Source organism: Emys orbicularis, chromosome 6 (assembly GCF_028017835.1).
Source record: "Emys orbicularis isolate rEmyOrb1 chromosome 6, rEmyOrb1.hap1, whole genome shotgun sequence".
Lineage (NCBI taxonomy): Eukaryota > Metazoa > Chordata > Testudines > Emydidae > Emys > Emys orbicularis.
This window is the reverse complement of record NC_088688.1, coordinates 131885525-131909700: the sequence shown is the minus strand read 5'-3', so window position 1 is coordinate 131909700 and position 24176 is coordinate 131885525. Positions and strand designations below refer to the sequence as shown.

The following is a 24176-nucleotide window of genomic DNA, read 5'->3' as shown; positions in this document are numbered from 1 at the left end:
GCAGCTGGTCTCAGGGAGAGACAAGGAGTTATGAGAGGGGGAAACTAGGTTGATGTTGTAATTTACTAGCTCTGGACTTTTGGACAGTTACGTATTTGTTGCTTGTCTCATCTATATTTGTGAAGCATCTAGCATAGTGGGAACCTGATCCTGCTTGGGGCCCTCCAGGCTCTGTCAGAATATAAATACAAATAATAATGTGACAAATTTGCACGTGTAAATGACAATTTTATGGATGAAAAAAAACATTTTTGTAGGTGAAATGGTGAAAAATCAGCCCTAAGTGCTTAGTGCTGGACCAGCCCCCGGCTATACTTTTAGAGCTAGCTCCTTGGAGCAGGGACTGCCTTTGTTCTGTATTTGTACGGTACGGCACAGTGGGGCCCTGTTCCAGGACTGGCCCTCTGAGAATATAAATAGCAAGAAGAAGTGAGCTATCTTACTTTAGCTCAGATTGTGCTGACTGTGACAGGCTTTTTATTATTCTAACATGTGTTTTCTCTCTTGGAGAAGTCGCCATTTAAGCTAAACAATACCATCCCCCTCCTCCCCATTATTCTTCATCGGGGAAAGAGAGCCCTACAGCCATGAACTGGAGTAACCTCTTAGAGCCTGAGAAAGCTGAGGTCACCTCAGGTTACTGAGCCATAGAGGGGAGGGCGTTAGAAGCTGGCACGTGCCCACCAACTCTTCCTTGGACATGTTCCCTGCCCAATCCTAGGACTGGCAGCGGTTCCCATTTACGATGAAATGAACAAGAAGATTCCAAGATCAGCGTCAGTTTGGAATCAAGGCAAAGCTGTAGCCGTTAGCAGAAGAGGCTCTCCTAAGAGCCTGGCTTCGGGGGCTGGTTACAGCTGTTTCCTGTTACAGCACTCAGGCCTCTTTTTATTTTTTTTGCCTGGGGTAAAAATAATTGAAACCATGTGATGTTCTCTTTGCTGATGTGGCTGAAAACTCCCTGAGTAACGTGCCTTTTGCTTGACAGCTCTCCTGGGTAGGAGTACCTTTCTTTCCCCCTATTCCAGTGCAAACAACGGCAGCCTTTTCTCTGCAGCGCCTGTCGCATTAGCCTCCCACACTGCCTGACCGAAAGTTACATTTCATTGTTTGGGGTGCTGACTGCTGTGTGACAAATGGGGAAGGAGGATTCATTCCCTTGTTGATCTAGCAGCAGGCATTGGGGAAAGGAGAAAACTATTATTTGCATCACATCCCCTAGTCTTTCTGGCAAAGGGACTGAACTAGATCCCTGGCTCTGAACATGGGGGCAATCCCGATCCGTCTTCGGACAAGTTTCCAATTCAACCTACATGCTGAATCTTTCCTAGCCTGAACCTGTTGGTGAGAGACTCCCAGGCTGCAGTGGAGAACGAGCCGAGTATTCTGAAAAATATGCATGGGCCAGATCCTCAGCGGTTATAAATCGACATAACTCCTCACACGGCTACTATTTGAAATTTCACAGTCCTAAAGACTGAACCAAGCTGCTCGCACAAATGATTTTTGTTTTTTAATGGCAGGGTCTGATAGATTGAATTACTATTTATTTGTATTATGATAGCTTGTAAGGGTATGTCTACACTGCAATTAAACACCTGCAGCTGGCCTCACACTGTGGGGCTATAAAATTACGGTGTAGCTGTTTGGAGCCCAGGCTCTGGGTCCCTCCCAGCTTGTTGGGTCCCAAAACCCAGGCTCCAGCTTGAGCCTGGACATCTACACCACAATTTTATAGCCCCCAAACCCACGTCAGCGGACATGGGCCAGCCGCAGAGGTGTTGCAGTGTTAAACATACCCTATAGGCCCCATCTGAGCTCGGGTGTTTTATGCACACGTAGTAAGAGACAGTTCTTGTCACAAAAAGCTTGCAGTCTAAACAGACGTATAGGGTAGGAGGAGATTAGAACCATCCCTTACTGCTATCGTAATGTAGCCTTCAATGTTGAATGCAGTGGAGCGGTCAGCTAGCCATATGAAATCTTAATGATAGGTGATACACGGCAGCCAGCTTCTTACCTGTTATGCCTTCAGGCGTCTCCAGTGCTTAACAGAGGCCTATTGAGATGCAGGGTTTGTGACTATCACAGCGTGTTTCTGTACGTCCCCAGGCCAATGGGGGGAGTAGTTTCGCTCTCGAGTGTTCTGTAGTTTGCCCACTGCGGTTTTGTCAGAAATAAGCGACAGGAGACATTTAGAAAGGAAATACAAACTACAAGGAGCTATAAAGAGTAGAGTAGAGTCTGTCTGTTTTATTCATCTCATCTCTCTCTTTACCAATCAGTGAGTCATCCCAGACTGCTAGATCAATATACCCCTGTGTATGTGTATGTCCAAGATAGTCAGAAGCGACTAGTGGTTTTTGGGTGTCCAGCTCGAGCCAAAGCGGGCTGATTTCAGACAATGGGTGCCCAGAACTTTCAGAAAGGCCCTTCTCTAAGGTCAAGTCTACACTGGGCTTTACCACTATAGCTATACCACTATGCTACGTTGGCAAAGAGCTCCTAGTGTGGACGTAACTCAGACAGGCAAAGCTGTGCTTTTTCCAGTATAGCTTATTCCAGCCACCCAGAGCAAAACAAGCTATACTGGGAAAAGCACAGTTTTGCAAGGATAGCTGCATCTACACTAGAGGCTTCTATCAGTCACAGATCTCACCTCATTACACCCTTGACTCAGCATACGGTAGTGGAGCTGGTAAATTTTGTAGTTTAGGCCTGGCCTAACTCTTAGCCGAAGGTTGGAAGTTGGACAGGTATAACTGTCAGTTAGGGGGGTGATTTTGTTTTTTAACCAATATAGTTATACCGGTAAAAGCCCTATTGTGAATACAGTTATACTGGTACATAGTTATTCTCCTTTGCATATGAGAACAGCTGTACAGGTATAAAGCACCTTTATATGGCTATACTGTGTCCACATTAGGGGTGTGGGGGGAAGAGGATCATACTGCTTTAACTAGCTTAGTGGAATGGGTGAATTTTCTAGTGTAGATGAGGCCTTTGAGTTGGGCACTGAAAATCATGAGTCTCTTTTGAAAATCTTGGCCATATATGTCCAATTCTTATTTTTAAGAGTCAACCAGAGCAAAATTAAAGTTAGCCATTTTGAAACCTAAAATTACTGATGTATACCTAAGGTTATTTCCATTGTATCACATGGTGTCTGCTTCCCCCAAGCTGTGTTGAGCACAATGACACCAGATATGGTGGGGTGGGATGCAGACCAAGACAACAAATGGGCAGTGGAGAAATTTAAAATATGCCTAAGGCATTAACATTAGGCAAATATGGAAGAAACCCCAAGGCTTTGCTTGTTGTCTCATCTGTCTCCCATCATATCGATAAAAATAAACAAACTTCTTGTGTGTGACATGGGAGTGGCTCTTGATCAGCATCAGCTGAATTTTTGCCAAGTCATTGGAACACGTCTAAAACATCCACAATTCTGTGAATAAACTCAACAGCCACGCTCATCCCCAGCGTAACTCCACTGACTTCAGTGGTGTAACCTCCGGGGTGAATTTGGTTTGCTCTGGTCCAGGGCTTTGTCATTTTTGACTGTGTCAAAATCAAGCGGCACAGTACATCAGAACTAGCAGGCCAGCTACACTCTGATTGACTTTGTGTCACGGTCCATGGAAATAAAGTGATGGCCCAGGAAGTATCTGTAATGTTAAAATCTCCCTTAGCATTCTTGTGTGAATCTCATAAAGGGATGGCTGTTGTGTGTTATATTACAAATATATGGGCTAGAAAGACACCAGTGTTATGTCTAGCTAAAACATGCCTGGTATTCTGGGTGCTGACTTTGGGCAGGATGCATCCATTCCACTTATGCTAGTTGACGGGAGCAAAAGCCAAGAGAAGTTGTGGAAGAGTGGGTCACAGAATTGCAACAGCTCTGCGGTATGTTTCCTTTCCCTCCTGCTCTTGGAACCCCCTGGGCAGCCATTCCCCTGTGCCTCTGTGTTATACTTAGGCTTGGCAGAATTAGAGTTTTATTTCTTTATTACGTTGATGGATAATATCAATGTTTTTAAAGCATTTTTTTAGATGTTTATCAATTTAAATTTTCACAACTGTGGGAAATTGGGGGGCAGAGGCCAGACAATTCTCCAACAACAGTAGTCGTTGTGATTCAAAAATCTAAAGGTTAAACTGTTAACACAGATTGTCAACATCACATGTCAAAATATACATAATAAATATCCTTTAATAAACAAACCATACCTGTTTACTCTTCGTTCGCTAGTCCATTTGTAACCAGTCCAATTCAAGAGTCTAAATCACTGGATTTTGAGTAAGAAGTTTTTAAGCAGCATTTTTCTTACTTTATCTGTCTGTAAATTTTGATTATTAACAATGGAAATATTTTTGTCGGTTTGCGTGGATATGGGGCAGCTCCAGGCACCAGCGCACCAAGCGCGTGCCTGGGGCGGCAAGCTGTGGGGGGCGGCCTGCCGGTCGCTGTGAGGGCGGCAGTCAGGTGGCCTTCGGCGGCGTGCCTGTGGGAGGTGCGCCGGTCCCGCGGATTCGGTGGCAATTCGGCAGCGGATACGCCGAAGCCGCGTGACCAGCAGATCACCCGCAGAAACACCGCCGAATCCGCATGACCGCGGACCGCTCGCAGGTGCGCCACCAAAGGCCGCCTGACTGCCGTGCTTGGGGCGGCAAAAAACATAGAGCCGCCCCTGGCGTGGATACAGAGAAATCAACATTTACCAATAAAAATCTGATTCTTCCAAGCCTAGAAATGCCCCACTCAGGACCCTTGGAGCTCAGGAAGGAACTCTAGGTCCAGTGGGGAGGGAGAGGCTGATTAGCTGTCTTGAGAGCCCAGCTCCCCAGGCTGTCCCGGGATTCCTGGGGTGAACCCTCTTTCCTTTGCAGGTGCCTAGGCTCTTCAGGATCTCCAGGTTTCACTGCTTCCGGCCCCTGTGTTTGTATCAAAGCTTTGTGAAGCAGTGGGGTGTGCAGTATAGATCAGGAGAGGGGGCAGGGAAGAAGGGAACAAGATGATCAGGGTAGCATACTGGCTAGCAATGCAGAACATGAGAGCAGCTTCAGGTTTATAGGTCTGGGGTTGGGAATGGGAGGCATTTTGGTAGCAATACTGTAGTGCCTTCTAGTTATTACAGAGACAAGGTGGGTGAGGTAATCTCTTTTATTGGACCAAATTCTGTTGGTGAAAGAGATGAGCCTTCGAGCTACACAAAGCTCTTCATCACTCTCCTACGTGTAACTCAAAAGCTCGTCTCTTGGACCAGGAGACGCTGGTCCAGTAAAAGATATTACCTCGCCCACCTTGTGTCTCTCATATCCTGGGACCAACACTTCTCGCTACTGTGTAATTTAGTTTCTTCCTGATAGATTTCAGAAAGCCCTTCTACACATTGCTAGTGAAGCAGTTCAGCTCACCAATACTAACGTGCGTCGTTGTTGTTACAATAGGTGGCGAATATAGCAACACCTCTAGTTAAGGTGGCCTGATATTTTCCAAAGGTGTCCATCGTGCCCAGCTCCAGTTGAAGTTAATGGGAGCTGCAGCTCTGAAAATAATGCTCTGAAGCATTACAGGCTAGATTGTGAGCTGGTATAAATGGACATCAGTGGAGACGTGCCATTTTACACACTCTGGGTATCTGGCCTTCTCTCTTAAAGCACAGTATATTACTGTAGTGTCATAGGCCGGTCCTGTGGTAGTTTTATTCACATCACTTTGTAAGTGAGTGGACACGGATGCTAATGTCAGAGTGATGGAGACTGTTTCTGGTGGAGGATAGACTCTTCCTAGCCAATCTGTAGTGTTAATGCCCCTGCGCCTTGTGTTAGGGAAGATGCCAAGGGAGGCGCCTTGTAATGTTTGGCTGGTTTTAATGGTTGCGGAGGCAATGAAGATCCCTGTTGTGACCCTGAAGTTTAGCTGCAGCTGGACTTGCCTCATGACCATCAAGGATTTTCTGGGAATGCCATTGATAAAGGGAGGGTGGGAGGAAAGTGATATCTGACCTCATGGGCCAAATTCTCTACCGGTGTAAATTGGCACAAGCCCATTGACTTCAGCGAAGCTATGCCAGTTTACACTAGTAGAGAATTGGGTCCCGTATCTCAGCCTCTGAATGTTGCAAAGCTGCATCTGATTAGTTTGACTCACTCTTTATTATTTGCCTGCCTCTCCTTCTGGCTCACTCCCCCCCACCCCCATTCTGTCGCCAAATGAGGGGACCCTGCTGGAATGGGAATGGGGTGCAGCCATGAGAAGGAATGGAGTTCACGGGAGGGCAGGGGCTAAGGATTTTCTCTGCGATGTCATTGAAAAACGCAGAATAAAGGAGATGGCACAACAGAAGCCAGCCCCCACCCCCCTGCATACATGGGACATTTCCTGAGTGCAAGGTCCCCCCACTGATCGTGCCCTTTTGCTTTTCCAAGGTCTGTTTCACGTAGCTGGTTTATTAAATTAGATCCGGTGTTTGTGGAGACAAATGCTTTGATATCAAAACATCTGCTCCATGCAAATGAAATAAGCAAGCCCTTTGTCCCCGTGCATTGCAGCTAGTGAGCATGAAGAGCTGGAGTGACATGAGGCAGGAGGTGATGTTTCTGACCAATGTGAACTCCACAAGCTCCTCTACCCAGATCTACCAGGCGGTGTCGCGGATCGTGTGTGGCCATCCGGAGGGGGGAGGGTTAAAAATCAAATCTCTCAACTGGTACGAGGACAACAACTACAAAGCCCTGTTTGGAGGCAACAGCACGGAGGAGGATGCAGCTAATTTCTATGATAATTCTACAAGTAAGTGAGACCCGGTCCTGGCCAACGTGCCTATTCATGTTACGAGTGTGTGAATCGTTAGAGGCCTCCGCTTCCTCTAGACTGTCCCACAGGGTGACAGGATAGCCAGATAATGACTCAAGGCGTGTGTGTATTTACATGCTCATATACTGCGTGATAGGCTAGCGGAGACCGTTCCATGTGATGTGAGATGTTCTTATAATGGCAGTGTAAGGACCTGACCCAGAGCCCACTGAAGGCTCCCACTGACTAATCTAGGCTTTGGGTTGGGCCTTGGGAGTGCTACCATGGGTTGGATTTGCAAAGTGCTCTGCCCTGGGGGTGCACATGGGGTGCTGAGCTCTGCTGCCGATCTGGCTATTGACCCTTTGAAAATTGGGCCTTTGATGTGCTCTTTGGATTGAACTGTGCTTTGTAATCAGTGAGCAGCGCTCGCTTTGCACGGGGGCCTGGTTTTCACGATGGATGCTGCGCAGATGCCCCTTTGTGACTTTCAGAGCTCCAGACCCAGTGAGAGGCATTGGGTTTCTGGTCAAGCTGTGCAGCTCAGGGTGGGTTCTTTTTAACTCCAACCCTCTTGGCTCAGATATTTCTGTTTTTAAAATGCACACGTGTGTGACACACTTGCCCATGAGTAAGTGCCTTTGAGCTGTTCGATACCGTGTCTCTAGCTTAGCTCATGCATGTTCTCTCCCTGTTTAGCACCCTATTGCAATGAGCTGCTGAAGAATCTTGAATCCAGTCCGCTTTCCCGAATTATTTGGAGGGCTCTGAAGCCTTTGCTTATTGGGAAGATCCTGTACACTCCTGACACCCCGGTCACGAGGCGGGTCATGACTGAGGTAGGCTATGGAACCCTGTCCCCTATATAAGCAGCACAGAAGAGATGGGGCCAGACCCATCTGTGCAGTTCACAGCTTTGTTCTGCGGAGATGGTTTAATTTGGCCCTACTGCTGGTGTAACCAGCCCAGGGAACACCCCTCAAGTATAAAGGTTATTGTCCTGTAGCGCAGAGCTGATCTATGTTCTCTGCTGAAGCCTCACAGAGAAAAGGGGGCTGGAAGACAGGAGGGGTGGCTGGGGGATACCCATGCTGCGTCTCCTTCCCACCTCCTTTGGGGAGACACTCACTTCTGGGAGCACTGGGAAGCAGCAGTCCTAGTGCTTTCCTGAATGGCCCTGACATGAAAAGTGGGAGGGGGGGGGGCAGGCTTTTTGTACGCTGCTCCCCGTGCACACTCATGAAAGAGCCAGACATAATTCAGCCCTTTAAAGTGGCCTACAAAGGCATTGAGATCCTGGGCACACAAATGTACTAGCTTGTGATATTTTTATTTTCAAACACATGTGATTTTTCTCCTTGCTGTAGCTACCACGTTACCAATAAAACTTGGGCAGCGCAGTGCCTAGTTTTGCACTCTGCCTACCTGGCCTGCTGCTGCTCCGACCTGCAATGCTGAAATTTTGGAATAATCCTTCCCCTTTGCTGGCAGGTGAACAGGACTTTCCAGGAGCTGGGTGTGTTCCGGGACCTAGGAGGGATGTGGGAGGAGATAAGCCCGAAGATTTGGACGTTCATGGAAAGCAGCCAGGAAATGGATCTGATCCGGGTCAGTATGCCGTCACTGTGGGTATGTCTGCACTGCAATGAAACCCCTGCGGCTGGCCCATGTCAGCTGACTCAGACTAAGGGACTGTTCAATTGTGGTGTAGACATTCTGACACGTGCTGGAGCTTGGGCTCTAGGACACTGAGGTAGGAGTGTCCCAGAGCACCCGAGTCTACACTGCAATTAAACAGCCCCTTAGGCTGACCCCGAGCCAGCTAGCATGGGCCAACCAGAGGGGGTTAATTGCAGTGTAGACATACCTTACATTTCTCAGATAACTTTGTCCTTGCCTAAAGTGTTTATTTTGGGGATGTGACTGGCACTTCAGTCCTGAGCTGTATGCACAACACTACGTGGCCATTCCTTGAGACAAGTTCTCTTCCATGGCAGCTCCTGTCAGTACAGTGCTGCAGCAGCATTCGAGAAGGAAGGTTTTAGCCTTGTCTGAAACGGTGTGTACGGGAAATGAGACTTGAATAATGAACTAGACACAACTGGGTCAGTTCCTCCACTGGTGTACATCAGCAGAGCTCCACTGACTTCACTGGAGTTGCACCAGTTTACATCAGTTGAGGATCTGGCCCATCTGAGTTGAGAACAAGGGATTTTTAAGTACAGTATGTGACATATGAGCGCCCTGTAATCATGTCACACAGTGCCGTGAACTGAAGCAGAGCATGATTAACCACTGCTTTCCATCTGCCTTGCCTGGGATCCGCTCTTTCTTCTTCACTGCTGACTATTACATGTGTATAACCTGGAGAGCAGGTTCCCGACACATTGAACTTGCTATGCTGTGTTCTCCTTCGTAACAGCAAATGCCCGTAAGTACCAGGGCAACTGCTGTCTTGGTGTTAGCATGAGGTAGACCTTGTAGAAAGCAGTCACAAACCAAGGACTGATCCTGGGAGGTGTCAAGCACCCTCAGATCCCATTGAGTGCCATGGGAACTGGGGGCTGAAGTGAGGCATCTGGCAGGATAGGGCTCATTTTGAATTGCATGGTATGCTTACATTTGGGGAAGAGCAAATGTTGCCGTGCTGACTTACCTGAAGGAGCAGTGAGTCTGAATATGATCTCCCACCTTTGTTATAAATCCCTTGGCTTCAGCGGAGTAACTCCTGGTTTACACCCATGTAAGCAAGAAGAGAATCAGGCCTAACGTATAAAATAAATATCAGGGGCCTGGTTTGCTGCTGCATTACTGGGCTTACATGCTGGCATAGCTCCATTGATCGGGTGGACTCCAAGTCAGACCATCGGCACCTTCCCCACGGGAGTTACACCGAGGGAAAACTGGAGTGGCGCAGTGATGAATCAGGCCCTTTAGAACAGTCCAAGCCAGCATTACTGCTGTCTCCCCAGTAAAGCTAGACAAATATCCCCACTGAATGGAAGTGTAAAGTATTCTCTGCCCCTCCACCCCCCCGCTGCATTCTCCCCATGGCCTGAAAATGCTGGAGATGATTGGGCAGGACTCCGATCACTCTAATGGAGGTGCTGGCTTGATGGGAGTTACTCTTGATTACGCTGGTCTGACTAAGGTCAGAATCAGGCCCAGAAACTGTAAAGGGAGCTGCACAGCCCTGCCGCAGGGCCAGCCTTTGGATACTGGTTTGCAATCAGATGTCCCTTGAAAAGCGAGTGGTGCGTTTTGAAGCGAGATCCACAAACCAAGCGAGCTGGTATTTTATACGTGTTGTTAATCGTCTCCATTCTAGCAGAGGCTTCCTGAGGTTCCTAAGAGTTCCAGTCCCCTGCTTTGTTTTAACAAATACCATTCTAGCTCAATTTTCAAGGCATCACTCGCTTTCCCCATCACCTATCCCAATGCGTGTGCATGGGGTCTTTTATTGTGAGTGTCGGGCAAAGTCATGCCATCAGCGTTCTGTTCAATTTAGAGCTGGAACAAAGATCAGTTACATACTTATCAGGCCAAAACACAAGACCTTCCAGCTGGGGCCACTGTCATGGTAGGTCAGTTCTTTGGCCTAATGACCTTGCTGGCTGTTTGTTTAAACCCAATGACATGCCTTCTGTGAGACAGGCAGACGATGGTGTTACCAAGTGGTTAGATTCCGAGTTCCAGCCCTGCAGGTCACTGTATGTTTATGTCAAGCTCCTTGCAGCTGAAGGGGCACTGAAAGGAGAAATGTTTTTCTACCTCTTGTTTGACATTTGGGGCTGGATCCTACTTCTGGTGGGGGTGTATGACAACACCCCCATTGACTTGAAAGGAGCAGGAGCAATTGCTCAGAGAACAGTGCGTGTTTGCTTTTAACATGAACAACGTGAATACAAATAGTGTGCGTCTGCTGGCTGCTGTAAGGAGTGTTTGGATGAGCGGACCTTAAGGAGACAAAATATAGACACAGAAGGGACAGGAGAAAGCGCTGGAGCACAGTCACCCTCTTTCCATTTCTGTTTTTCTTTCCTGTGTTCTCCTTCACCAGCCCGGCGTATTCTGCCCTTTTTTCCTGCTTTGCCATGTTATTTTTTTAATCTCGTTCCCATTTGCACTGTCTGTGTGTCTGAAACAGCTATTCAGGTTAAATTCTTTACCTTTCTTTAGTCTGAAGTATGCTCAAAAGTCAATTTCCTATTTGTATAGTTTGTAACCATTCCTTAGATTTGTTGTTCTTCTGCTTAGCCATATCCTTTGCAGTGAATGCTTCCCTCTTTTCTACTGATCCTTATATGGTACGTAATGTTACATGTGGTAGAGTTGTATAGGAGACAATCTTACTTCCAGCATAAACAGTCAAAGGAAGTACATTTCCATTTTACAGACGGGGAACTAAGACACAAGATTACATGACTTGCCCAAGATCACCCCAGGGTCCGTGGCACAGATGGGAACTGAACCCAGATCTCCTGGCTCCCAGTTCAGTGCCTTTAGTCCCAAGATTAGCCTTCCTCTAACATCCCTCCTCCATAGATTCTTTCATTAAGTATTTTAGTATTTGTCCTACATATTTGGGATGTCCCTTCCCTTTAACGTTGTTACCCACTCTGTCTGTGAGATAGATGGTTCAGCCAGCAGTTCCTCCTTGTGTAACCTCTTTGCTTCCAGAGCAACAGTGGGCTGTAACTTATAATAAATACATGTCGGAGGAGGCAGGGTCAGCCTTGCTGCACTGATATTTACGCTTAGCACCTTGGGAATTGAATTCCCGGTTACACTCGATCACCCCTTCGGCTCTGCTCAAAGCAAAGAATTGTTTGGAAGGTGTCAGCAGCATGTAGCAACCACCAATTAGCTGAAAAATCTCCTCCTTCCTTTGTGCTTCTCTGCTTTCCAAGGATGGCTTTTTGTTTGGTTGCGGGGCGGGAGGTGTTTTGCAACTCTTCCCACTTTCCCAGAGACCGGAACAAGGCTGCCACCTGCTGGAGAGTTGTTATCAAATGTGCCTCTGAGGCTGGGAGTGTATTTACTGTGTCATTGGGCAGGCTCTGAGTGTCCAAAGTGTGTGGTTCTCTGCTGCCCTCCACCTGCAGTAGAGAGAACAGTCCAGAGTCAACTCTCAGCCTGCAAGGCAGGACATACAGTGTTGGGCACCCTGTGAATACCTCAGATAGAGGGATTTAGATAGATCTGGAGATTCCTATTTGTATTCCAGTTCAGCCTAGGCTAAGATCATGATGCCACTGTGCTAGGACCACTGTGCACACTCATTGGGACAGATAGTCCCAGCCCTGCATAGTTTAAATGGACAGGACAGACAAAGTGTGGGAGGGGAAACTGAGACACAGAGCGACGAAGTGACTTGCCCAAAGTCGCACAATAGGCCAGTGACGGAACAGGGATTAGAATCCCGGCCTGCCGAGTCTCAGTCCTGTGGCCTACCCACCAGACCATGCTGCCTCTACCAGATAGCTAGACCATGATGTAGGTGGCCAATCTGTGCTGGGATTTGTGTTCTCTAAGAGTAGCTGCAACGTGTTTATTGTCATGCGAACTGGGAGTAGCCTTCAGTCATCTAGCAAGCTGCCAAACGAGGCCCCTCGGTCAGGCAACTTGGGCACCCCATTTGACACTGCCAATTCTGCGTCTCCCCTGAATGTTATTTTCCCCTGGGAATTTTCATTTTGTCACACTGCAGTTAATGTGATGCTGCACTCTGGGAACCTGGGCTTCTCTGATGGAAGTCCCGTGCGTTGGCAGAATTAGCAACACGGCATGCTGAAGAGCATTCATGTGCTCAGTAAACTCTCCATTCTCGGTCCTTGTCCGGAGCTGGACTTCCAGGTCCAAGGGGAAAGAGTCATGGTAGCATGGTACAAGCTCTGCCTTGCTGGGGGGAATCCAAACCTGAGCCTAACGGTCATTATTTCCCCCGGCACCATAATTGCAGACACTGCTGAAAAGCAAAGGCCTCTGGGACACTCACTTGAGCAGCTCAACGTGGACGGTTCAAGATGTTTCCCTGTTCTTGGCAAAGTCCTCAGAGGACATTCAGCCAGTGAATGGCTCCACATACACCTGGATGGATGCCTTCAATGAGACTGACCAGGCCGTCCAAACCATCTCCCGCTTCATGGAGGTGAGCTTGCTGCTGCTGTTAGGTAACGTTTGCTCAGGCATGTCCTCCGGTACAAGGCCAAGCCATGCTCTCTGCAAGGGGTCCTGGAGAGTCATAGTGTAAAAAGCTCAGCGCTTATGAGTGGTAGTTTGGTGTCTGGGTTTGCAGGGTCATGGTTCGCACCATCAGTGCTCCTAGGAGATTTGCATCAAGAAAGCAATAAAACATTGCAGCCAAGATTTAAAATCTGAAACGATTGTTCCTAAGCCCACATTTAGGCATCTAAGTGTCCTAGCCTCAGGGGGAGCTGCTGGGTGGTCAGCACTTCTGAAACTCAGGCTGCTCGCTTAGGTGCCAAAATACGGACAGAAGAGCCTAACTTTAGGCCCCCATCTTTGAAAAAAGCTTATCCTGCATGTTCCATGTGGTTTCCAGTGACAGTCCTGCCCCACCATTATGGGCAGCTGATAATGGCTGATCTCATCACTGCCCTGGATGCTTGTTTTTCTGCATCTGGTATTACTCAGTGACTGCAGGAGAAACTGCAGTGGTTTTAAAGCTCTAGGCGTAATTGAACTCATTGGATTCCACCTCTATAAATGAATGACCGTCTGTTCCAGCACAGTGTAGCTTTGCCTCATCTTTTAGGTGAAGGTGTTAGCATCTCCGGGTCCCTCTTGTTTCACAGGCTTGACTGTGTTCTATCACTGTAGCTACCAACATATATCCCTATGTAATAAACTCTGCCCATGGACTTACAAATCTTTCTCCATTTAGTGTGTCAACCTGGACAAGCTGGAGCCCGTGGCCACAGAAGTGCGGCTCATAAACAGGTCCATGGAGCTCCTGGAGGAGAGGAAGTTCTGGGCTGGCATTGTCTTCCCGGAAATCACCCCAACCAGTGTAGAGCTGCCTCCTCACATCAAGTACAAGATACGGATGGACATAGACAATGTGGAAAGGACAAACAAGATTAAGGATGGGTGAGTGCTCCCCAGCTGCCTTCTCAAGAGAGGCGTTGGGAGACTCTAGGCCTGTAAGGATTTCTAACAGGTGATCTTTGTTCCCTTGGCTTAGGTACTGGGACCCCGGTCCTCGTGCTGACCCCTTTGAAGACATGCGGTATGTCTGGGGCGGCTTTGTGTACTTGCAGGATGTTGTGGAGCAGGCGATCATCAGGGCGCTGACGGGCACAGAGAAGAAGACTGGTGTCTACGTGCAGCAGATGCCCTACCCCTGTTACGTGGATGATATGTAAGTTATGCAGTAGGTCGACCAGATAGCAGGGTCCGTGTCTGATCCTGAGTCACTGGGAGTGTGGCCACTGGCATTGACGGGCAGGGTTGGGCCTTCTGTTACCCTGCTGATTTGGTCTAGTGGTACCTGTGCATTCCTATACTGGTGCATGAACCTGGCTCCTTAATGTGGGATTGAGTGGATGGCTCTGTGCAGGTACCCAAAGCGTTTCTGGCTCCAGGATGGCTCCTGAGGCCCTGCCCCAGGAGAGCTCTGTGAAGGATGGTGCCTCCCAACTGCAGAGTGGGGCGGGGTGGGAGAGTGCATTATTGGGACAGTATTGTATCACCCTCTCTTGGTGCCTGGCCAGGCCTCTGGCTGGAGTGGCAGGGGTCAGCAATGGAGGGGGCAGGGAGTGTAGCTGTGATTGGTCCCTGGGTGCTCTCCTCCACCCAGGCTTGTGCAGTTGCAGTCTGGCCTGGAAGTGGCTGGGGACTAGTCTAGAAAGGTCATAAAGCATTGCCCTGCTAATAGAGCAGCAGCGCAGGCTTGTGAGTCGCTCACTCCCCCAGTGACTTCCAGGGAGCGACACCGATTTACACCAGGTGAGGACCTGGCCCTGTGTGCATGCTTCGCTTTGCACAATGGAGCCCTGGCCCCAACAGGGACCTCTCGGCAGTACTGTGATCCTCCTCCTCTGCACCTGTAGGGTACCCTGCAGCCCTTGGTGACGCTCTCTAAAGCAAATAACCACAACAATCTTTCCCCTGGCTCTTTCCCTTCCTGCCACCAGATTCCTGCGTGTCATGGGCCGTTCCATGCCCCTCTTCATGACTCTGGCTTGGATCTACTCGGTGGCTGTAATAATCAAGGGGATTGTGTACGAGAAGGAAGCCCGGCTGAAGGAGACCATGAGAATCATGGGCCTGGACAATGGTATCCTCTGGTTCAGCTGGTTCATCAGCAGCCTCATCCCCCTCCTCATGAGCGCTGGGCTTCTGGTGCTGATCCTGAAGGTGAGGCTGGCACCATCACAGTTTCTCTCTTTCCCCTTCTCAGCAATGTTGATTTCCTGTGGGGCGGCATAACGCGGGACCCTGCTGACAATCAGCCTGATAACGAATGATCTGGGGTTAATTAATATTCTAGGAACTTGGATCAGGCAGTGACTCACTGGGAAGGGGCTCTTGGTTCCAAAACGAGGCTGAGTGATTTAAAAAAGTGGCTCTCAACCTTTCCAGATGACTGTACCCCTTTAAAGAGTGTGATTTGTCTTGCATACCCCCAAGTTACACCTCACTTAACTACTTGCTTACAAAATCAGACATAAACATACAAAAGGGTCACAGCACGCTGTTACTGACAAAGTGTTGACTTTCTCATTTTTACCATATAATTATAAAATAAATCAACTGGAATATAAATGTTGTACCTACATTTCAGTGTATAGTATATAGAGCACCATAAACAAGCCACTGTCTGTATGAAATTTTAGTTTTTACTGCCTTCGCTAGTGCTTCTTATGTAGCCTGTTGTAAAACTAGGCAAATATCTAGATGAGTAAATGTATGGCCAGGGGTACGATTTAAAACAATAGGGGTGCTTCAGTTAATTGTTTCAATGCATCCCAGTGTGCAGAGTACCATGCCTAGGGCAAAATGCACCTCTGGCACGGTCACAATCCCTCCTGCTTACAGGACCAGGCAGCTAAAGCAGTTAAAAGGTAGTTCTGTTCTGAATAGCGATTCTGCAAGTGGGCCCTGTTGATTGCTTCTTAATGAGCCCTGTTTGCCTTGTGAGACATGTATCTCCTCCTTGCCCAGATGGGAAACCTGCTGCCCTATAGCGACCCCAGCGTGGTGTTTGTCTTCCTCTCCGTCTTTGCCGTGGTGACCATCTTGCAGTGCTTCCTCATCAGCACCATGTTCTCCAGGGCCAACCTGGCAACAGCCTGTGGTGGGATCATCTATTTCACCCTCTACCTGCCCTACGTGCTGTGCGTCGCCTGGCAGGACTACGTGAGCGTCTCGCTGAAAATGTTCGCGGTGAGTCGCGGCGGGCTTGGCGCGGAGGAGCTGTATTGAATATCATGCCGTGGCCAGCAAAGCGCTCGGTGGCTCTTTAGCGTGTGGGGCTGTGGGGTGCAGGAGGCCATTGTTTTCCACTGTACCCAGGGCAAAGGGCTATCAGAGCAGGCACTGATGAAGAACTTTCTGGGTTTGATAGTGATCAGGGAGCCTGGGAGTGGGGAAGGGATCTCTGGGCATGCTCTTCATGGAGTACTGAGATTCCCCCATCTGCTGCTGTGAGGCCTAATGCTGCCCTGGTGCAGTTCGTGTAGTAGTGCCCATTTGTGACAGGATCAGACCTTTAAGCTGCCCTCCCCCAGAGGCCTGTCCATCTGAGAGCCTCCCTTTAGAGACTCTCCACAGCATTCCTTAACTCGCTGGGGGGTGGCTGTGTACAACACTCCCTCCCTTCCCCCATACTGCGGTCTAGTCATCTGGGGAGCAAGAGAAGGGGGAAACAAACCAAACCCCAGTCTTCAGCATAGCAGCATGAAGAATACCACTGGGGCACTGCCTAGCCACATAATAGCACAGAGTTCAAACCTTGGGCTCAGGGCCAGGAGCATTGGGTGGAATTCCACAGATCGTGTTATGCAGGAGTTCAGACTAAATGATCATGATGGTCACTTCTGGCCGTAAAATCTGTGACTCTCTGAACACTTCAGTGATCCCAATGCAGATAGGGATGGGTGACCATCATGCAGTTTGAGATTTTGAGAACTTCTCAGGCTAGTACAAGGACCAAAAATGTGCCACAATGACTAAACAGCAAAGTAAAAGAATCGGTTAGAGGCAAAACGGCATCCTTTAAAAATTGGAAGTCAAATCCTACTGAGGACAATAGCGCATAAACTCCAGCAAATCAAGTGTAAAAAGATAAGCAGGCAGGCCAAAAAAGAATCCGAAGAGCAAATAGCGAAAGACTCAAAAACTAACAGCAAAAAATATTTAAGTACATCAGAAGCAGAAAGCCTGCCAAACAATCAGTGGGGCCCCTGGACGATCGAGGTGCTAAAGGAGCACTTTCAAGGAAGATAAGGCCATTCTGTAGAAGCTAGATGAATTCTTTCAATTGGTCTTCACTGCAGAGGATGTGAGGGAGAGTACCACACCTGAGCTATTCTTTTTAGGTGACAAATCTTAGGAACTGTCCCAGATTGAGGTATCTATAGAGGAGGTTTTGGAACAAATTGATAAATTAAACAGTAATAAGTCACCAGGATCACCCAAGAGTTCGGAAGGAACTCAAATATGAAATTGCAGAACTACTAACTGTGGCATGTGACCTATCATTTAAATCAGCGTCTGTACCAGATGATTGGAGGATAATTAATGTGACACCAATTTTTAAAAAAGGCTCCAGAGGTTATCCCAGCAATTACAGGCTGGTAAGCCTGACTTCAGTACCAGGCAAATTGGTTGAAACTATAGTAAGGAATAGAATTATTGGACACATAGATGAACATGATTTGTTAGGGAAGAGTCAACATGGCTTTTGTAAAGGGAAATCATGCCTCACCAAACCATTAGAATTCTTTGAGGAGTTAACAAACCTCTGGACAACGGCGATCCAATGGATATAGTGTACTTGGGCTTTCAGAAAGCCTTTGACAAGGTACCTCACCAAAGGCTCTTAAGCAAAGTAAGCAGTCATGGGAAAGAGGGAAGTTCATCTCACGGATCAATAACTAGTTAAAAGACAAGAAAACAAAGGGTTGGAATAAATGGTCAGTTTTCAGAATGGAGAGAGTTAATAGCGGGTTCTTCCAGGGATCTGTACTGGGACAAGTGCTGTTCAACATATTCATAAATGATCTGGAAAAAGGAGTAAACAGTGAGGTGGCAAAATTTGCAGATGATACAAAATTACACAGGATAGTTAAGTCCATAGCTACTGCAATGACTTACAAAAGGATCTCATTAAACTGGGTGATTAGGCAACAAAATGGCAGATGAAACTGAATATTGATAAGTGCAAAGTAATGTACATTGTAAAGCATAATCCCAATTATACATACAAAATGATGGGGTCTAAATTAGCTTTTACCACTCAAGAAAGAGATCTTGGAGTCACTGTGGATAGTTCTCTGAAAACATCTGCTCAATGTGCAGCAGCAGTCTAGAAAGCAAACAGAATGATAGGAACCACTAGGAAAGGGATAGGAATAAGACATCATAATGCCACTATATAAATCCATGGTATGCCCACACCTTCAATATTGCGTGCAGTTGTGGTCACACCATCTCAAAAAAGATCTATTAGAATTGCAAAAGGTACAGAGAAGGGGAACAAAAATCTTTAAGGTTATGGAACAGCTTCTGTATGGAGAAAGATTAAAAAACCTGGGACTTTCAGCTTGGAAAAGAGACGACTAAGGGGGGATATGATAGCGGTCTATAAAATCGTGACTGGTGTAGAGAAAGTGAATAAGGAAGTGTTATTCACCCCTTTATGTAACACAGGAACCCCAGGTATCACCCAATGAAATTAATAGGCAGCAGGTTTAAAACAAACAAAAGGAAGTTATACTTCACACAACACATAGTAATCCTGTGGGATTTGTTGCCAGGGGATGTTGTGAAGGCCAAAACTATAATGGGGTTTAAAAAACAATTAGATAAGTTCATGGAGGATAGGTCCATCTATGGTTATTAGCCAAGATAGTCAGGGACACAACCCCATGCCCGGGCGGTCCCTAGCCTCTGACTGCCAGAAGCTGGGAGTAGATGACAGGGGATGGATCACTCAATGGTTGCCTGTTCTATTCATTCCCTCTGAAGCACCTGGCATTGGCCACTGCTGGGAGACAGGATATTGGGCTAGATGGACCATTGGTCTGACCCAGTATGGCCATTCTTATGTTCTTACTTTTGAGGTGGTTGCAGAACTATTTTGGGTTTCCAATTGCGCCCCCGCCCCCGGGAATTTAAACCTGGGTTTTCTTCCCAGGGTGACTCAATAAAAACAAACAAGGACAACATGTTTCTGTAGCTAAAAGGAAGTCCTTGCTGGTTACTAGGGGTAGAGAATCCCCTCATTTTACTTATATGTGTACACACACACACACACACACACTCTTATTCTACTGCATCATTCTCTCTACCTCTGCTCCTTGTTTCAGTCTCTTCTAAGAGCATCACGAACCCCATCACGTTTGAGTAGGAGTCAAGCTTTCCAACTCAGGAGGGCTATGCAAGCACAAAACTAGGCAATGGGAGCTTGCTGAGCCCTAAGTGAAAATCCTGGCCCCACTGGGAGTTTTGCCATTGACTTCAGTAGGGTCCAGATTCCACCCTTTGTGTTTTGAGTCATGACACTAGCATGAGGGCTGAGCAGTCCCCTCTCCATTTATTTTTAAAGATGAAGAGATGAGTTTGTGAATGGTCTCAAGAGTGTAAACATCTTGCTCTTCTAGAGCCTGCTGTCCCCGGTCGCCTTTGGGTTTGGCTGCGAGTACTTTGCATTGTTTGAGGAGCAGGGAGTTGGCGTGCAGTGGGACAACCTCTTTGAAAGCCCCCTTGAAGAAGATGGCTTCAACCTCACCACATCTGCCTTCATGATGTTGTTTGATACGTTCCTCTATGGGGTCATGACCTGGTACATTGAGTCTGTCTTCCCAGGTGAGCCTTTACTGTTGCCTAGAGACATGGTGTTCTGCTCTTTGTGGGTCCTGCGTATTCCTGCCCATTCGTCAAGAGCGTTTCACGTTCCAGGCAGCACATGTTACAGAAGGGGGCAACCCCGCACCATCAATATTATCACATCAAAGCCACTGAGCAAACTCCTGGACAATTTCCAAGTTCCCCCACATACAGAGAAACTAGGCTCAGTCCAGCCAGGTGCTAGCACCTCCTATGAGATTCTCAGCCTCTTCAATTCCCATTGGCTTTGCCAGGAGTTGAGGACATCTGATACCTGACACAGGGTGGTTAGCACCTCCCACAATCGGGCCTTTAACTATTAGAGTAAAGTGGGATTTGGGAAGATTGGTTGTAACATTTTGAAATAGTCTAATATTCCCCACCTGGCTAAAATCTCTCTCTCAATCTGTCGCCAATTTCCATTCTAGAAGGGGGATTTTCACCTTCTCGTATATGTGCTGCTCTTCTCCAAGGCCCGACAGCTGGAGATACGATGCTTCAGTACTTGCCCTCTGTCTTTAAATAGAGACATTATGGTGGATGTTGCTGGGCTCACGTGAATTCTTTCCTCCCCGTTTAGGCCAGTATGGAATTCCCAGGCCTTGGTACTTCCCCTTTACAAAGTCCTATTGGTTCGGTGAGGAATCTGAGGAGAGGCGGCACGCTCGTTCTGATCACAAAGGGCCATCGGAAAGTAAGTGTCTGGCCCACGCTGGGCCAGAAGGCAGGTGCTTAGGTTTAAATGAATGAAGTTGGGGACTTGCCCTGGGTAAGGACTGTGTGAAAGGATGTCCGGATTTAGCATCATGAAATTAAAGCTGCTCCTGTCCTACTCACTATTCATTCCCCTGATAACTAACAGAATGTGAGCATGATTGTGCAGTCCTTATTCCAATAAAACTCCCACATACATCACTGGAAATCTTGCCCAAATAAGGCAGGCAGGACTGGGCTCTCCTTTGGCACTGAGGCATGAACTTGTGAGCTGTGGCATTCCCTCCACTTCCATTGATTTCAGTGGAGGGTGCTCAGTATCTCACAGGACTGGGTCCTCTCTGACATGGGGCCTGATGTGGTCAGTGGATACGTATCCACTGACTACAGCTGGCATTGGATTAGGCCCTTACAGCTGGCCTCCAAAGAACTAATTAGTGCCAAGCTAAAGTGAACCTCCATGGAGGGATAACACCCTGGGAAGGGAGATTAGGAAGCTTCCTAGATGCCCCACTTCACTGCGGGTTCTCATTGGCCAAGGAAAGATGTGTATTAATATTATTGGTGCTGTGTCTATTCTACGCTGCCTTGCTGATTACTTATTCTTCTCGCAGACTGCATGGAGGAGGAACCCACTCATCTTAGCCTGGGGGTCTCCATTCAGAACCTGGTGAAGATTTACCGTGATGGCAAGAAGGTTGCTGTGGATGGGCTCACACTGAATTTCTTTGAAGGGCAGATCACATCCTTTCTGGGACACAATGGAGCTGGGAAAACCACAACCATGTAAGGACAGTATTTTTAAGGGTGGGGGAGGCGCTCTTGTTAGAGTGGTTCTGAAACCTAGTGTTTTGTCTAAACGTGACAATATAATATGTGCATGTGGATAGGTGTATAGATTAAATATGCAAGGCCAGAGACTCAGCAGGTGTAAATCAGTGTATCTCCGCTGACTTCAGTAGAGCTTTGCTGATTTAAATCTGCTGAGAATCTGGCCCATGAAATACACCGATATTGGGGAATGGAACATTTTGATGCCAGTGAATTGTCACCGTTCCAGATCAAGACTGTGGCTGACTTGGTACAGTGTCAGCAGCACTTTTTAATAACCCTCTTTGTGACCCTGCTTTATCAGAATAAGGAAATGAATTCTGAAAGCATTAATAGCTTTTAGGGAGTGGGGAGGATATTTTTCTCTCGCAGAACCATTAGCATGTGGTTCAGTCCAGCTCCCATTAAAACTGAAAGCTCACGTGCGAGATGTTTCTCTGATTGTTTTCCTTTGGTGAATAATCACGTGATATGGAATATCAGCAAGACTCTGTCCTAGCCATTGTCCTTTCATTCCCTAGTGCATGTGGAACAAGCCCCCTCTTGATTTGGATTGTGCTGTGACGTTTTGGAGCTCACTTACTATTTACTGCATTTGTCATTCAGGTCCATTTTAACTGGCTTATTTCCTCCGACCTCGGGCACGGCCTTCATCCTGGGCAAAGATATCCGCTCCGAGCTCAGCACCATCAGGCAGAACTTGGGTGTCTGTCCCCAGCACAATGTCCTCTTTGACTTGTGAGTAGCAGCCAAGAAGCACAATGATGGGGTCTGTAGCACAAAACAAAAATGTGTGTGTGCTTATTTAAAATTACAGAGGATTCCTTTTCTCATTTTCTGACATTACCACCCTCTATGGCTCTAGGCCCACTTCTGGTCTCTCTCTTGCTTGTGTAAGTCCAGAGTAACTCCACGGGACAGTGGTTAGCAAATGTGTGTATAGAGGTAGATGTAACTGGCATATCATTTGCAAGGGCTGCTGTTTAAAGGCAGTTGAACAATGAAGTAGTGTTGAAGTAGTATCAATATATTGGTAAATGGGAGTGAACCAAGAATCAGGATGTTAAAATGTACCATATTTGGCCAAATCCTCAGTGGTGTAATTCAGCATAGCTCAATTGAAGTGAGTGAATTGGTTACACCAGCTGCGGATCTGGAACATAATATTCAATGGAAGCTGAGGGTCATTGGTGTCAACATGGGAGACATTGCACCTCATGGGCTGAAACCAGCAAATAGTGGCTTATGCTAGGGGTTACTTCCCACCCAGGAGGTGCTATTCTGAGTTGTATATGTGGCCTGGGATAGTTCAGTGGTGGAGGTGTTAAGAATCTGTAGCTGGACAGAAGTAGGTTCTGTTTGATTGTTAGAGGTATCTGTGGTCAGCAATGCCTTGCACATCCATCAAGACCATTTTTCCTGTTTTTCTTTTAGAAAACGGTTTCTTCCATTGAAAAAAAATAGGCCAAAATTTTCCACAGTGACTAATGATTTGGGGTACCTCAGTGTTTGGGAGTCCAACCTGCGGCACCTTAATATGGCCTGGTTTTCAGATAGCACTGAGCATCTGCCCTCTGGAAATCAGGCCCTTCTAAGGTGTCCCAGGTTGAGTCCTGAAAATCATTAGTCACTTCCAAAAATCTTAGCCCTGTATAATATTTTCCTGCCTCAATAAGTATGGGTTTTGTAACTAATTTAAAAAAAGGTTCATGGGATGAGTCTGAGCCTGACTGAGACATAGTGCCTTGCTGCTTCTGCTCCCTACCCCTTAGGCTGACTGTAGAAGAGCACATCTGGTTCTACGCTCGTCTGAAAGGGCTGTCAGAAAAAAAGGTGAAAGAAGAGATGCAGCAGATGGTGATGGATGTCGGCCTGCCTCACAAACTCAAAGCTAGAACCAGCAAACTCTCTGGTAGGTCCAATTCTTCAGCCCTTTGCATGTCTCATCTCAGCCGCTCAGAAGGCTTTGAGAAGGGCACTGTAGTTCCCTAATATTGAGAGGCAAAGCAAGATACTACAGTGTAACCTGCCACTCGGTGTGTGTTAAGTATCCACCTCTATGCCTGATCTACAACAGAGGTGGGTCTGCTACAGCGAATAGCTTGGGAACGTAGTCCTGTAGCTCAAGCTGAGGAGACTTACGCTCTTAGTTCTGGAGCTGCCAAGGTTCAATCCCTGTTGACATAGGTGCCGATTCCGTGGATGCTCTGGGGCTGGAGCACCCATGGAAAAAAAATAGTGGGTGCTCAGCACCCACTGGCGGCCCCGCGGATCAGCATCTTCCCCCCCCCCCCCCGAGCCTCCCACCTGCCAGCAGCCCCGCCAATCAGCTCCTCCCCCTCTCCACAGTGCCTCCCGCCCGCTGCAGATCACCTGCTCAGCGGCGTGCAGGAGGCGCTGGGGGTGGGGGGCAAGGGGCAGGAAGAGGCAGAGCAGGGGAAGGAGTGGAGTGGAGGCAGGGCTTGGGGCAGACCGGGATCTGAGTAAGTCAGCGCCTATGCCTGTTGACCACAAAGACTGGGTGCTTATCTGAGATTCAAATGGCTAGGGGCCTGAGGTGTTCGGTTTGAGCTTCCTCTGCCTAGGGCAAGTATGTAAACCAAGGCTGAGTGTGCATTACCCACCCCTCTCTGTGCCTGACCCACAGAAGATGTGAATCTTCTATACCCGACTTAATCTTTTAGCACAAGCTCATGCTTTAGTTCTGGAGGTCCCAGCTTCAATCCAAGATGACAGTCATTACAAAAGCTCT

General features: G+C 47.6%; 1 protein-coding gene across 1 annotated transcript in view; it reads left to right on the top strand.

The window, feature by feature from the left end:
* The window catches only part of ABCA1 (ATP binding cassette subfamily A member 1), a 109121-nt gene that overhangs the window by 53825 nt on the left and 31120 nt on the right, over positions 1 to 24176 (top strand). The window contains exons 9-21 of the mRNA XM_065406810.1: positions 6559 to 6799; positions 7502 to 7641; positions 8294 to 8410; positions 12765 to 12953; positions 13710 to 13915; positions 14010 to 14186; positions 14962 to 15184; positions 15992 to 16213; positions 19654 to 19858; positions 20460 to 20573; positions 21208 to 21379; positions 22031 to 22162; positions 23197 to 23336. Coding sequence (XP_065262882.1) covers positions 6559 to 6799; positions 7502 to 7641; positions 8294 to 8410; positions 12765 to 12953; positions 13710 to 13915; positions 14010 to 14186; positions 14962 to 15184; positions 15992 to 16213; positions 19654 to 19858; positions 20460 to 20573; positions 21208 to 21379; positions 22031 to 22162; positions 23197 to 23336 — 2278 coding nt within the window. The remainder of the gene's footprint in view (positions 1 to 6558; positions 6800 to 7501; positions 7642 to 8293; positions 8411 to 12764; positions 12954 to 13709; positions 13916 to 14009; positions 14187 to 14961; positions 15185 to 15991; positions 16214 to 19653; positions 19859 to 20459; positions 20574 to 21207; positions 21380 to 22030; positions 22163 to 23196; positions 23337 to 24176) is intronic.